Source organism: Ambystoma mexicanum, chromosome 4p, assembly GCF_040938575.1.
Source record: "Ambystoma mexicanum isolate Mex_15411 chromosome 4p, UKY_AmexF1_1, whole genome shotgun sequence".
Classification (NCBI taxonomy): Eukaryota; Metazoa; Chordata; class Amphibia; order Caudata; family Ambystomatidae; genus Ambystoma; species Ambystoma mexicanum.
In genome coordinates this window covers 162,598,989-162,612,459 of record NC_090927.1, presented here as the reverse complement: position 1 = coordinate 162,612,459, position 13,471 = coordinate 162,598,989, and the positions used below count along the sequence as shown (strand labels likewise).

General features: G+C 46.1%; 1 protein-coding gene across 1 annotated transcript in view; it reads right to left on the bottom strand.

Moving 5' to 3' along the window:
• LOC138453097 (small ribosomal subunit protein RACK1-like) overlaps nt 1-13,471 on the bottom strand; it is a 269,185-nt gene that overhangs the window by 166,316 nt on the left and 89,398 nt on the right. The window contains exon 3 of the mRNA XM_069605613.1: nt 10,473-10,656. Within this exon, the coding sequence (XP_069461714.1) occupies nt 10,473-10,656 (184 nt within the window). The remainder of the gene's footprint in view (nt 1-10,472; nt 10,657-13,471) is intronic.

Sequence of the window (13,471 nt, the reverse complement as noted above, 5' to 3'; positions counted from 1 at the left end):
GGAAAGTGTTACAGGCGATGGTTGAGTCCTGCAGAGGCAAACACACCTGCTTCCACTGTTCCAGCACATTATATCTCACAGTTTGTACATGTCCCGTTTTACAGATGGGGAAAGGAAAGCTGGCGAGAGACCGCCACAGATGATACTGACATTGCCAAATAATATAGCGACTAAATTAAAGACTCTGGTACCTAAAAAGAGAATTATATGGGATAAGTTTACAGCTTGCAAGCAAGGGAAGTCAGAGGGTGCAACATAATATTTTAACACATTTGAGCAAGTATTTTCGGAATTTAGTGGTCAAGATTTAAGTATGGAGCCAGGAAAGATGTTGTTTGTTGACAAGTTTATGCGTGGATTGTTGCCTGAAATACAATCACAGATTATGACTTCGGAGAGTGCAGGGCAAGCGAAATCACAATCTGAAGTGTTACACATGGACCAGTATTATGAAATAGAGTTAATACGGCGAAAGGGATAATGGAAAAGAAGAAGAGCGATTTGAAGACTAGAGTGTTATTACAGCAAATATTACAGCAAATAGCAAGAGGAGCGAGAGGTGGAAATATACAGTCTAGAGGCTAGTTTGCACCACATTTTAGTGTTGCGAATTTGAAAAACGCTTTCTTTAGTATTCCTGTGCATGTTGACAGCAGATATTTGTTCGCTTTTACCCTAGGGGGATGCTCGTTCACATTCAAACATGTCCCGCGAGGGTACACTGAGTCCAAGTATCTACAGTAGAGCGTTGAAAGCGCAGCTTGATGTGCTTAAATTGCCTTCCATGTGCACGTTGCTGCAATAGGTTGATCTACTTCTAGTTGCTGATTCTGAAGATGCTTGCAAGGAGGGCACCGTTTTGCTGCTTATTCATTTAGCAGAGCATGGGCATAAGGCTTTGTTGAAGAAATTCCAGTATTGTCGACAGGAGGTCGTCTATCTGGGCTATCTTCTGTCAAAGGAGGGTAGAAAGCTGACACTTGAATGGATACAAAGCATCTCTGATATGTCTGTTCCAAATATACAAGGTCAGGGCTTTAATTGGCATGGCTTCATATTGTAGACAATAGATTCCGAATGTTTCATTGTTGATAAAACCTATGTTGGCACTGACAAAGAAGGTAATTTCTTTGCCTTTACTGTGAGATATGGATTGCTAGAACGCTTTTGATTTACCTAAAGCTGTGTTGTGTTCAGCGCCAGTTTTGGGCACACCTAATTACGAGAAGGCCTTTGTTTTGTATGTGCATGAGAGAGACGGATGTGCACTGGCTGTTTTGACACAGGAACATGGGGGAAAGAATAGGCTGTGCGGCTATTTTTCCTCCATGTTAGACCCAGTTGCATGCGCTTTGCCAAGATGTTTGAGAGCTGTAGCTGCATCAGTAAAACAAAGTGAGGGCATGGTGTGTACCCCCCACTCCATAGACGTTCTGTTAAAACAGAATGCAGACTCAACATCTCACATCAGCTCGACTAACAAGGTACGAGCTGATTCTATTTTCACCATCTCATTTAAATAAATACTGGTCATGGATCCATGCAACATTAAAGAAGTGACCAGAATGATATGGCGATTTGCCATAGTGATGACCACTCCACTGTGTATAATATTTTGCTAATTGTACGGATCAAATATTTCAATAAATGTCAAATGTGTATAGGCAAAGCAATATTCTCTTGCCACTACATATTTCAGTCCCCCAAGCACACCCTCAAGTGGCTACAAAACTCATATGTACACATAAGTCGATGACCATTTTCTTTTGATGGACTACTATCTGAATGGAAATTATGCAGTTCATTGCTCCTAATTTTTCCACAATTACAGCCTTTATATAGAACTACTAAAGCCAATGTGATCGATCTCATGTTTTAATCTACATGCGTTTTGAATAACCTATCCATACAGATTTAAAATTACTAGGAATTCACTTCAGTGTATACCCTTAAATGTTCCAACAACAAATTAAGTACAGTGTTCATTAGGTCAACAAGAGCTTCACCCTACCGATTAAGAGAGTGCATCTTAATGAACTCTAATTCCGTGTTCGGAGGAAAGCATTTCTGTAGATGGCTTTTGTTCCAAGGAGGGCCAGCCATGTTCTTTTTGTACAATTTGCCATGATTAACACTGGCAAAGTATTGTAATTCTAAGCCCCACATTTAAACAGCCTGTTTATCACTTACCATATTAAATTACATAAAATATGAACATGGTCCTCATTCATGACTTTGGGAAAAATGCTTTGTAGATTGTAAATCCAAAATGCTTCTTTGCCCAGCAATCTTTTTTCTCGATCACCCCTTTGTGGGTGTTTATGCACAATGTCAATGATTTGAAATTTCACTTGTGTCACTTGCATATTAACATTTATTAATCACTTGGCCACTTTTTACTGATGTTTTATAGCAGATAAAAGGTCATGCGTTTGAGCAACGCAGGATCGCAGGATACGCTGCCCGACAACATGTAACACTTTTATTATGTCCACGCTACTGAGCCTTTAAAATCCGGGTATCGGACCCTCTGCGGCAAAGCCCTCACTGGACAAGGCTGCAGTGTTGAGCAATGCAGGTGTCTGGCGAAAAAGGGGTCTGCAGCGCAGACAGTGAGTGCGGACGAATCACCCTCCTGTCTGCGGCCACAGGTAAGGACTTGGAAAGTTAGCTTGCATTGCGCTTCTTAGCTCTTCTCCTGAGCCTTTCCCCTACCACATCCCCTGCACCTTCGCCTCTGCCCCGGCCGCTGCCCTTGCTGTGTGCACCCCTTCCCAGTTGCTCCCAACCTGCATTGTCCCCTCTAACCCCTCCTTGAGTTCCCCTCTCGCCCCTTCCAGCCTGTCCCCCCCTCACTTTTCCCGGTCCTATCCCTGCAGGGTCCCTCGCATTCAGTTTACGCACGTGTGTCCACACTACTTCCATCATTGGCTTTGCACGCACTGCGCGGTACTGGCGTACGTGGCGCCTTGCATTCTTCAATCGCCTCTGTCTATGCGCCCCTTCCATCCCTGTCGGTTTGCTCTGCCTGAATGGTCCCTCGCATTCCCATGAGTATGTGTGCATCCTCCCCACAATGTCCTTGGTGTGCCCCCTATTTTGTGTAGCCCCTCGCATTCCTTGATCGCGTGTGTCTCCACGTCCTTTCCCTGTCTGCCCAAGCTACGCATCCTTGGCCTATGCTGTCCCTCGCATTCCTGTGATTGCGTGTGTTACAGTGCCTCCTCCATCCCTGGCCACGTTTTTGCGCCTGCAGGTCCTAGCCTGCGTGGTCCCTCACGATCCTCGACTGCATTGGTTCCTTGCTCCTGCCATCCTTGGTTGGTTGCACTGCGCGTAACTTACCCACGCATCCCCTTGATATCCCTTAATCGTGTTTGCCTCGCGTCCTTCACTCTCCAGTTTGCCAATACCCACGCCCGTCCACCTCCCCCCGCCCAAATGTCCTTGCTCCACTGCTGGCCCTTTACCTCGCCCTGCCGCTTCCCTGTCCTTGGTGTTTTGCTCTGTCTGCTGTGCTCTCCCCCTCTATGGTTGCTTCATCAACTGCTCTGTTTTGCTCATATTGCTCTGTGTTACTGCTGCTCTCTTCCTTCTTCAAGTTTCCTTTGTCAACTATCCTGCTTTTTCTGTGTACTGCTCTGTGTTCTGCTTTGTTGGTTCCCTCTTCTACGTCTTCTCCCGCCATCTGTTCTGTTTTTTTGCTGCGAGTTGTCTTTTGTACTGTGGTGCTCTTCCTTCCTCCAGGTTCTCTTTCATTGACTGATCTGGTTTCTTGTTGCTCTGCCAACCTGGTTGTTGCTCATCATACTGCCCTGTGTTCTTTTATGGTCTCTCCCTAGCCTTCCATCTAGTTCAGTTTATTTACCACATGTTCTTGTCTCATTCCGTCTCTTCTGCTTGCACACCCTCTGTGTTCTCCCCAATTCCCCCCACCCCTTCCGTTCTTCTCCCACTTCACACCCACACCCCTCTCATCTCTCCCCTTTCCCCTCCTCCACATCATCCATGGTGCTCTCTATTTCTCCGATCTTCTCCAACTGCTTTTCTATTGACTATCCAACCCTTCTCACTAAGTCTGGTAGGAAGAAGTTCAAAAAGGATATCCTGGTCTCCAATCCACGGCCACCCTATCGCTGATATCTACACCAGCGCTTCCTCTAGACAGACCCTCACCGACATTCTCTTTGTTGTTCCTTCGCAAGACCGATGGACTCTTCGTATGGTCTCTGTGTTCTCTCCTTTCTCTTCCTCTCTCATTAATGGTGGCACCTGGTGGCAGGCCCTCCCGGCTTCCTTCCACTCCCAGAAGGTCATAATTAAGGTTTACCTGAATGGCACCGTCTTGGTCCAAGGCCCTCATGCCAACCTCCTCTTTGATAGACTCTTGCCATGCTTTATCAAGTTTCTTACCTCTTCCGCTCTCCCTTTTTCGGCTTTCTTGACTCCCCCTCTGCCACATCTCTGGCGCACTCTTCCTCCTTCTTGGCTTCCTTGCCCTCTCCTCCTACCTCATGTGCCCACCCTCGGTGTCAGTCTATACTTCCGCAGGGAGAACCTCTGATTTGTAGCCCTCCGAAGTCTTTCAAGGATGGCAACCTTCTCCACCTCGCAACTCCCAACTCTCAAACAGCTGTCAAATTCTCCTCATCTGCCGTCTCTTGGAAGAACTTGACCTCACTGAGACATGGTTCACGGCCAGTTCTGTCACAAGCTTTGACACTCTCCTCCCTGATGGCTACAAGATCCTCTCTGTTCCCAGATCCAATCGTTCCAGTAGGGGTGTAGCCCTGATCTTACCGAAGTGGATTCCTGCCTCTATCATTCCCGCTCCTCTTTCGAATGCCTGGTCTACCATCTACTGGCCACCTAGTCGGATCACCTCTCTGAGTGGGCGGATGATGATACTTCTACTACTACTACTACTGCTACTACTCAGGCCAAGCTAACACCCACACTGCTACCCACCTTCTCAGTCATTCGACCCATGAAGTGTGCCAGTTTTGAGGCTTTCGCTGCCGCTTTCTCTGGGCATGTGCTACTGCCTTCAGTTTCTTAGATGTTGATGTGAAGCTGGGTCTCGGCAGGGACCAACAGCCCTTTACTGATAGCTGGTTTGCATGCGTGCCCGCTCCTGTCAGAGAGGCATCTGTGATCAGGCTTTCTTGAAACAGTGGATCCCTGAATTGGACTTTCTTTGTAATGTGAGATGGCGTGAGCCACCACCGCAAACCGTTTGTTACTGTCAAATTGTCGTTCCATGATCCTGTTAGCTGGGACCACCGATCTGCTAGGAACTCTTATAGCGGTCTCACTCATATAGGCAGTAGCACATGCCCTTTGCTCGTTCCAGCCAGTGCAGAAGAACAAAGTGGTAAGAGTGTTCAACGACAACACGACCACAATGTATTATGTGCGAAAACAGGGGGGCACAAGGTCAAGGGCGCTCTCGAGTGTTGCTGTAATCATACTATGTTTCATCCTTTGCTTGATTGTAACCAGCACCTATATGCCCATGGGCTTGGTGCACTTATATAAATACATAAGCGCTAGTGTTGTACATGGTTATGATATGACATTTATAACGTGCCTATACATAAGTGTTTCAAGGTGCAACGAGGCAACGGAGGGGAAACAAAGGAAGGACAAAGACAACGATCTTACAAGGCCTAGTGACATATGAGATTGTGCAAGTGCATGGGAGAAGGGAGGGGGGAAAGTGCCAGGGGAATAGGAGGAAAGGCAAGTGCAGGACACAGGATCAAGTAGTGCGGCCAGCGGGTGGCAGTGCAAGGGTTAAGTACAGACAACAAGTGTCTGATAAGTGCAGGTAAAGGGACAGTAGGGTTGCAGATACAGACTCAAGTGCAAGGGTTGCAAGGAGGCAGCGCAGGTGTGCAACTAGGCAGAGAGACTAGGAGGCTGTTCCAGAGGGAGGCGCCAGCCGAAGAGAGAGTTCTGCACTTGACTCGTTGCTTGGCGAAGCGCCTGGCCCTCAAGGAGTTGGAGGTGGAGGAGCGTAAAGCTCGAGTAGGAAGATATTTATGAAGAGAGAGTTGGAGGTCCTAGGCCCCAGAAGGTCTTGTGGACAATGCAAAGGGTCTTGAACTAGATCCTTGCAGCCACTGGAAGCCAATGGAGAGATTTCAGGGCTGAAGAGATACAATCCCAGGGCTTGAGACCAAGGACAAGTCTTGCAGTTCGGTTCTGGACGAGTTGTAGAGGACGGAGAGTAGAGGCAGGCAGATTTAAAAAGAGGACCTGCAATGTTGTTTTAGGGGAATGTAGGACATGGTTTCAGTAGTTGCATGAATGTTCCGATTGTCATTCTGGCGCCCACGTAGAATTTCAGAATTATATGGGGTATTGACACTGCTTTCTCTACCGAGGGACGTACCCGGCTCTCGTGGTGTTCAACTGTGCCCCAAGGAACACTAATGTGTTTGATGGCTTGACAAGATTTGCCTGAATTTATTGTAAAGCCGAAGCACGAGAGGGTGTCCGACACCGGCGAACAAACAGGTTTTGTTGAACCAAGCTCTCTCTAGGTTCTTAGGACTTCCAGGTACCCTATGAAGTACCCTCCACTTACACGCTACATGTGTTTTTCTACATGGTCCCCGATACGGAGTCCTGATGAAGGCAGAAATCAAGTATTAAGAGACCACCGAAACGTGATGCCCACAGGGAACATTTTGATCTGGACTTGTTCCCACACCAAGATCTTTTGAAGTCAGATCTTTCCACGCTGGCTTTGAAGAAAAAAAAAAGAAAAAAGAAAAAAAGACCCTGATAAAATACTTATTTACCCAGCACAGTTCTTATTTAGGGTAGAAGAATAACCCTAATCATCACAGTGCCAATAAAGGCCTTGGAGAAAATGTTTATAGAACATAGCCCCTATTCAGAGTATATGAATGACCTCAATTGACACAAAGGAATAATGTCAACCAATTAATTTATTTTCTTCACTACTCTCTCCTATCTATCTTTGCACTAGATCCCAGGACAAGTTGTAAAACCAAGGACCTAGGCATTCTAGGTCTATATCAGTTCCTTGAACCAAAAAGAAAGGATAAATAAGACACTTTATTGGAGAATAGGAGTTACAGAAATAAAATGACGCACACCGAGTTTGCATTTTTTCATTTCTTTTCTTTGCCTTTCACCCAAGCCTCATGAATGTGTTTATGTTCATGTCTAGTACTGTACACCCAGATATAAGGTTCTGTGTTAGGGAACCGAACCACTATTATAATTATCACTTTGAATTAATTGTCATAACCATTTGTAAAATATTCAAGATTGTTGATTTTATGATATTGCAATGACTAAGTGACGTGTCTTTCAGGGCCAGGCATTTTGTGAATGCTCTTGGGGCTGAGCGAAGACCAAATGGGAGGACTTTGAATTGATATTGATTTGATCTCACGACAAATCTTAGAAAACTTTCTGTGGCTTTTCCGAATGTGAATGTGAAAATATGCATCTTTGAGATCCAGTGACACTAGGAAGTCGCTGTCCCTTACAGACTTTATGACATCTGCCAAGGTGACCATTTTGAACTTTTGTTTGACATATTTGTTGAAACTGTCTGATTCCAGAATTGATTGCCATGATTCGTCTGTTTATTTTACCACAAATCTAGAGTAGCTGCCCTTGCCCTCTGATGTTGTGGGACTTTTTCCATTGCCTTTTTTATGAGCAACTTCCACACTCCGCTTGTTAAGATGTTTAAGTGTGGTTGGTGTTGAAATATTGCGGGCGTCAGAGGGGGCCGGGGGTCCTTGGAATTCTATGATGTTTTGTCTGATGTCTAAGACCCATTTGTCTTTGGTTAACAGTTGCCACTGCTGTAGGAACTGCAAGTTGCCCCCCATTTGCTGCAGCTCGACCATGGATGTCCGGGACGATGGAAGTCATGCTAGTTTTTGCTGCCTGCCCCTAGAGGCGGATGTTGTCTGTCGCTTTCTTGGAGCTTGCATGTAAGTCTTTTTGTTCGTATGGGTACGCCCAGCCATATCCCTGGTAGTACGTCAGTGAATAGGAGGCTCCTCTCTGGTATACCTTTCTGCCTCAATTAGTCACTGTGGGGCCACCCTGAGGTTCCTCGGAAGGAGCAAAAAGTGCATCTCACAGTAAGGGTGGTAAGCAATCTCGCTGTCTCTGTTTTTATCGCTTTAAGGACGTCATCAATTTTGGGGCCAAAATGTTGGTTTCCCTCGAAAGGCAGGTCTAGTACCTTTGATTGAACATCTGCTCTGAAATCTGCGCATTTTAACCATGCCGGTCTCCATAGTACGATACTGTTACGGATTTGTTTAAAACACGTGTCCGCTATGTCGACTGCGATGTTAAGCGCATGACTGGAGAAGTCTGCAGCTTCTTGCAGGACGTCCAGCCTAATTAACTAGCAAAGGCTCCATGGATACGCCCTGTCCTGTTGGGGAGCCCTGTAGCTGGTGGCAGCATTTGCATACTAATCAGGGTTTAATTCAAACAGGCCAACATGGGCCTGGCTGCAGAGGCAAACAAAGGAGATGGGAAACCCAAACACCCTTTCATATGCACTGTTTCAACCTGAAGCCAGTTCCCACACTCCGTATCAATTGACAGTTAAATATCATGTCTGGGGCTGCGTGTGTACAGCAGTCATCCCAGCAGGGAGACCCCAGTTAGAAGGTACAAGTATGTGGATTGACGGAGCCAGAAAGTCTGGTGTTGCTGCAGCTTCAAGGGAGACCTGTTGATTAAATCAGGAACCAAGAAGAGCTCCATTAACCAGAGGGACCATTTGATCTTCAACAGACTGGACTTTGTTGGTCTTTATGACCTCACACAAACAGGAGATTGTTGGTGTGGACCCAGAATTGGTTCATTAAAGTAGGCTTAGCCTACACCAATCCTTGTGGTCCATTTGGCTTTAAAAGAGGGCTGAACACCTCTTTTGCAGATCTGAAGGCTTAACCAGAAGCAGACGGAAGAACTCTCCCTAGCACAGTCATCTCCTTGAACCTTAATCATGCATCCCTTTATCACTCTGTGATAGCATTTTTAATGAATTTCTGTGCTTGAAGCAACAACTTCAGCATGTGTAGTAAGATCAAGATGGCTGGTGACAATTCTTGAATTATTCTTCAGTATCAGCAGTCCACAAAAAACATTCTACCTTTTTCATCAAGTTGAACAGTAAATGTGGAAAACTGAGGGAAACAATTCTTAGAAAAAGTGGCAAACTAAAAGATTTGTATCATTTTCAGCAGATTCTCCAGTTCTCCATTCGCTACCAACCGAACCACCCATTCCACGTGACTATGTTGTCGAAGGCCTGCGACTGCCCGTTCTCTCTTCCCGGTCCCAAACCACCAGCGACCTTCTATGCATCCAATTACAGTATCGTGCTGACCACCTCCGCCCGTTCAAACTGCCCTACCCAATTGAACCTCTCCCCGCCACCACCACCAACCTACCAGCAACGACCATCCCAGCCCTGCCAACCCCAGACACCTTGAAAAACACTGCCCCCACTACCGCTCACAAAGTCATCTGCCTCCTTTTCAATGCCCGCTCTGTGGCCAAAAACAGACACAGAATCTATGATTTCCCAACCTTAGAGAACCCCAACCTTATTTTCATCAGGGAAACCTGGTTCTCAGACGACCTCAAGCCTATCGCCCACAAACCATTCCCACCAGACTACTCACTCATCACCCTTAACAGACCTTCTAGAGGAGGCAGACTAGCCATTCTCCACAACCCTCACATCTCTATCACTGAAACACAACGCAGCACAGCTAACTGAATCCCTTCTATTCAAAGTCTCTCTCTCCTGCACACTCTCTCACACAGCTTCCTACTCATCTAAAGACCCCTGGATACAACATACACTTCGCCAACAGCCTATGCGAATCACTACCGGCCACTTTTGTTAACCACCCTGCAATCCCCCTACTGGGAGACTAGAATATCTGGTTTGACGTGCCCAACAACTCCATGATGCTACCCTTGGTCGACCGCCTAGAAGCACTCAATCTCACCCAGCATATCAAAGGACCCTTGCACACTGCTGTCAACACCCTCAATGCCATTTTCAGCTCTTCCGACCACATCTCCACTTCCACCCCCCAACCATCTGGACAGACCACCCTGCCATACCTTTCTCTCTCCCCACATCACTGATTACCCCCCCCCCCCAAGCTCAAGTCCTCCTCTACCCCTATATCCCACAGTTCAAGTGCTAGAACAAGGTCAAAGCGCTCCCAGACCTGGCCGATGTGCTGCTACACGCCTTCCCCTCACTCTGATTACCGGCAAACCAATAATGACCCCCAATACCTTTACCTGATTGACTTCTTACTAGCAATTACATAGACACCACTATAATTATCATCTAATATAACTGTAGTGAGAGAATTATATTGTATATATTGAAATGGCAATCAAACAAGAATCAAGACAAGGGCAGTACACACCTGGTAGAGAAGCAACATTCATCTCAGATTCAATGTCATATATTGATACAATCCCATCTGCTCCTGCAGAAACCAGCAGACTTTTTCGACTTTTTGGATGAAAGCTCAAGGCAGTCACTGCATGGCTGGTGTGATGTCCCGAGGTCAACGTGTATGCTACGGTCCCAAAGTCCACGTTCACTATCTGAAACACAGATGCAACACGGGACATCATTGTAAGACATTCTGTACATTTCCTTTCTTTTGTGGAAGGTTCTCGTGAGGATATCTCTGAGGAAATTATATCAAATTCTAGGTCAAGACCGGTAGCGAGCATTATGCTTTTCTTCTTTATTTACTGCTTCCAACAGCTTTTCAAATCTTAAACTTTTTTAGTTTTTTCTTTTTTCAACAGGCTGGGGCTGTAAAACAAAACAGTGCATAAAACAAAAAAGGAGAGAATATAAACCCACAAATCCCATGAGTCTCTCCTTTATGGTAGCCCTGAGCCTCCATCTCAATCCCCAATCAGGGCTCATCCATAACTACAAATCCCTGCTGCCCGAGGTCCTTTCCTCTTCTTTTTTGCTGCTGACGACAGATGAGTGACATTTATGATTGTTTGCAATTTCGCATACTATTAAAAGATGATTATTTGTATTTGCACGCATTTATAGGGATCGCGCGTTAGCCTTAACATACTTGTTATAAACCGTGTGGCTTATTTGGTTGTATCCCTCAGTATTCCTATTACGTGTCTGTTAACGTTATTTTCTCACTGACTTTACACGCAGCATTACATATCAAGAAGTAGACCAGGCCCGCGAGCCAAGTCGCATGCCTCAGAGCTCCGATTTGCATTTACATAAGAATTGAAGTATTTAGAGAAGCCCCCCTTACCTCCTCCTTACCACAGTAGAAGGCTGCATAACGGTTACCTTTCAGTGTTGGTTCACTGTGTGGAGCAGCATGACGCACTGAGCGCGGATTGCGTATGCGCGGGCAATTTGCCTCATTCCAACTGACAGAAGCGAACACTCTCTCGATTTCTCCCGCTTCAAAAGTGGTTTTAAAGAAAATTAATTAACACGCTTTCACAGCGCTCTAGGTAGGCATAAGGAGACAGTTTCATATACTAAAAAAAAATAAGTTACGAAGAAAATGATCCCTCACTCAGTGAATACTGTGGAAGCACAGGGATAATTTTAAGGGAAAGTGTCTCCTTTTTCACTAAAGCCTACAAGACACTACCAAGAGGATAACCATGGCATGTGACACAGGGGTCTACACTTTGACGAGCAAAGTGAGTAGGAAATGGGGGAGGATGAAGAAGCTCTCTCTCAGAGTTTCAAGAAAGTGTTGGGATACTCTTTAGCGAGAGCAGTTACCCAAGGAGTGAGACCCCTACAGGACAGACTGCAAGTCCTGGGAGACCTGTTGGGCAAGAGAGCTGGCGACCTAGAAGATCCAGGCGAGGGAACCTCCACAGTTCAGTCCTTTAGAGAGGGCGATAAAGGGCACAAAGTACCCCGAAGAGAAAAGCCTCTTCTACTCTCCCGGGCACATTGATGGGGATAAAGAAAAAGCCCCAGGAGGCGGCTGACACATTGAATAGCCTTAAGAATTCATTCCTATCAAAAACAGCCATGCCCAATCTCTAGCCCCCTACCCCAGGGGTGGAAAATACAGGGGTGAGATTGGTCATCATCAGAGGAGCTAGATCAATTTGGGGAGGAGGAAGATGTTGACAATAGGAGCACTGACATGCAGAGGAAGCCTATCTGCGTGCCGGAAGCCAGCCTGTACCGCCCCTACTCTCTACAATATATTTACCCTTCCACTCTTCAATGATCTCGACTGTCATAACATAGCGTACACCAACTTCGCAGACGATACGCAGGTACTACTCCCACTAACTGGGACCTATGAAGAAGATGTGACAGCCCTAACCAAAATTTACACAGCTATCCAAACCTGGATGGCTTCCAACGGCCTCGGCTTAAAACGGGGATAAAATTGAGATCCTCTTAGTAGGGACCAGCGAAACTCTCAAACTCTCCCCACAATATAAATCCTTCAACATCGACAACTCCACCATCACAGTCTCCAAGACTGTCAAAACCCTAGGTGTTCACCTAGATGCCTCACTATCCATGTCCCGCCAGGTCAACGCCATATCCTCCTCCTCAGCGCTCACCACCAAGGTGATCAACGCTGTCAAGCCTTTTCTCTCCACTAAAAACTGCCTATCCATCGCCAGAGCCACAATAGGTACCAAACTGGACTACTGCAATGCCCTTTTCTTAGGCATCTCCGTCAACAACATAAAAAAACTCCAAATCATGCAAAATAACGTGCTCTGGGCGGCGCTGACCAGTCCCAAAAGGGAACACCTCTGTCAAGCAAGGAAAGATGCCTACTGGCTACCGGTAAAGGAACGCATGCTCTTTAAAGGCATGGCCATCACACACAGATGCCTCACACTAGATGCCCCACCCTATCTCGCAGAAAGAATCACCCCCAACAGACCCACTAGAGCCCACCATGCGAACCTGATCTATGTTCCCACGTTCAAAAGATCCAGAGCTGGAGGATCTAGCTTCCAACACCTCGCACCTAAAAACTGGAATGCCCTACCAACTTCACTAAGGAATGAAAAATCTTACACCACCTTTCGCAAAAACCTAAAAACCTTTCTATTCCGCTAAAGTTTAACCACATGCACATTTATGCCTGCACTGTAACCACAGCAAAGCATAACCCTTTGACCCTCTCGGTCTCATACCACCTATCAATGTACTATTGCAACCAACTGTTACTCGGTACCTATGTATGTTTAAGCTTAAGCCTGCTGTAACAGCACCACGATGCCTCAGGGCAGTTCTGCGCGCTTTATAAATGCAAATAAATAAATAAATCAATAAAATAAGGTGGAGGTACCTCAAGAGGACGACGACATGTCAGACATGTTTGAATAAGACTATCTGACACCCCCGATCAACTGAGTGGACCCTGTCACC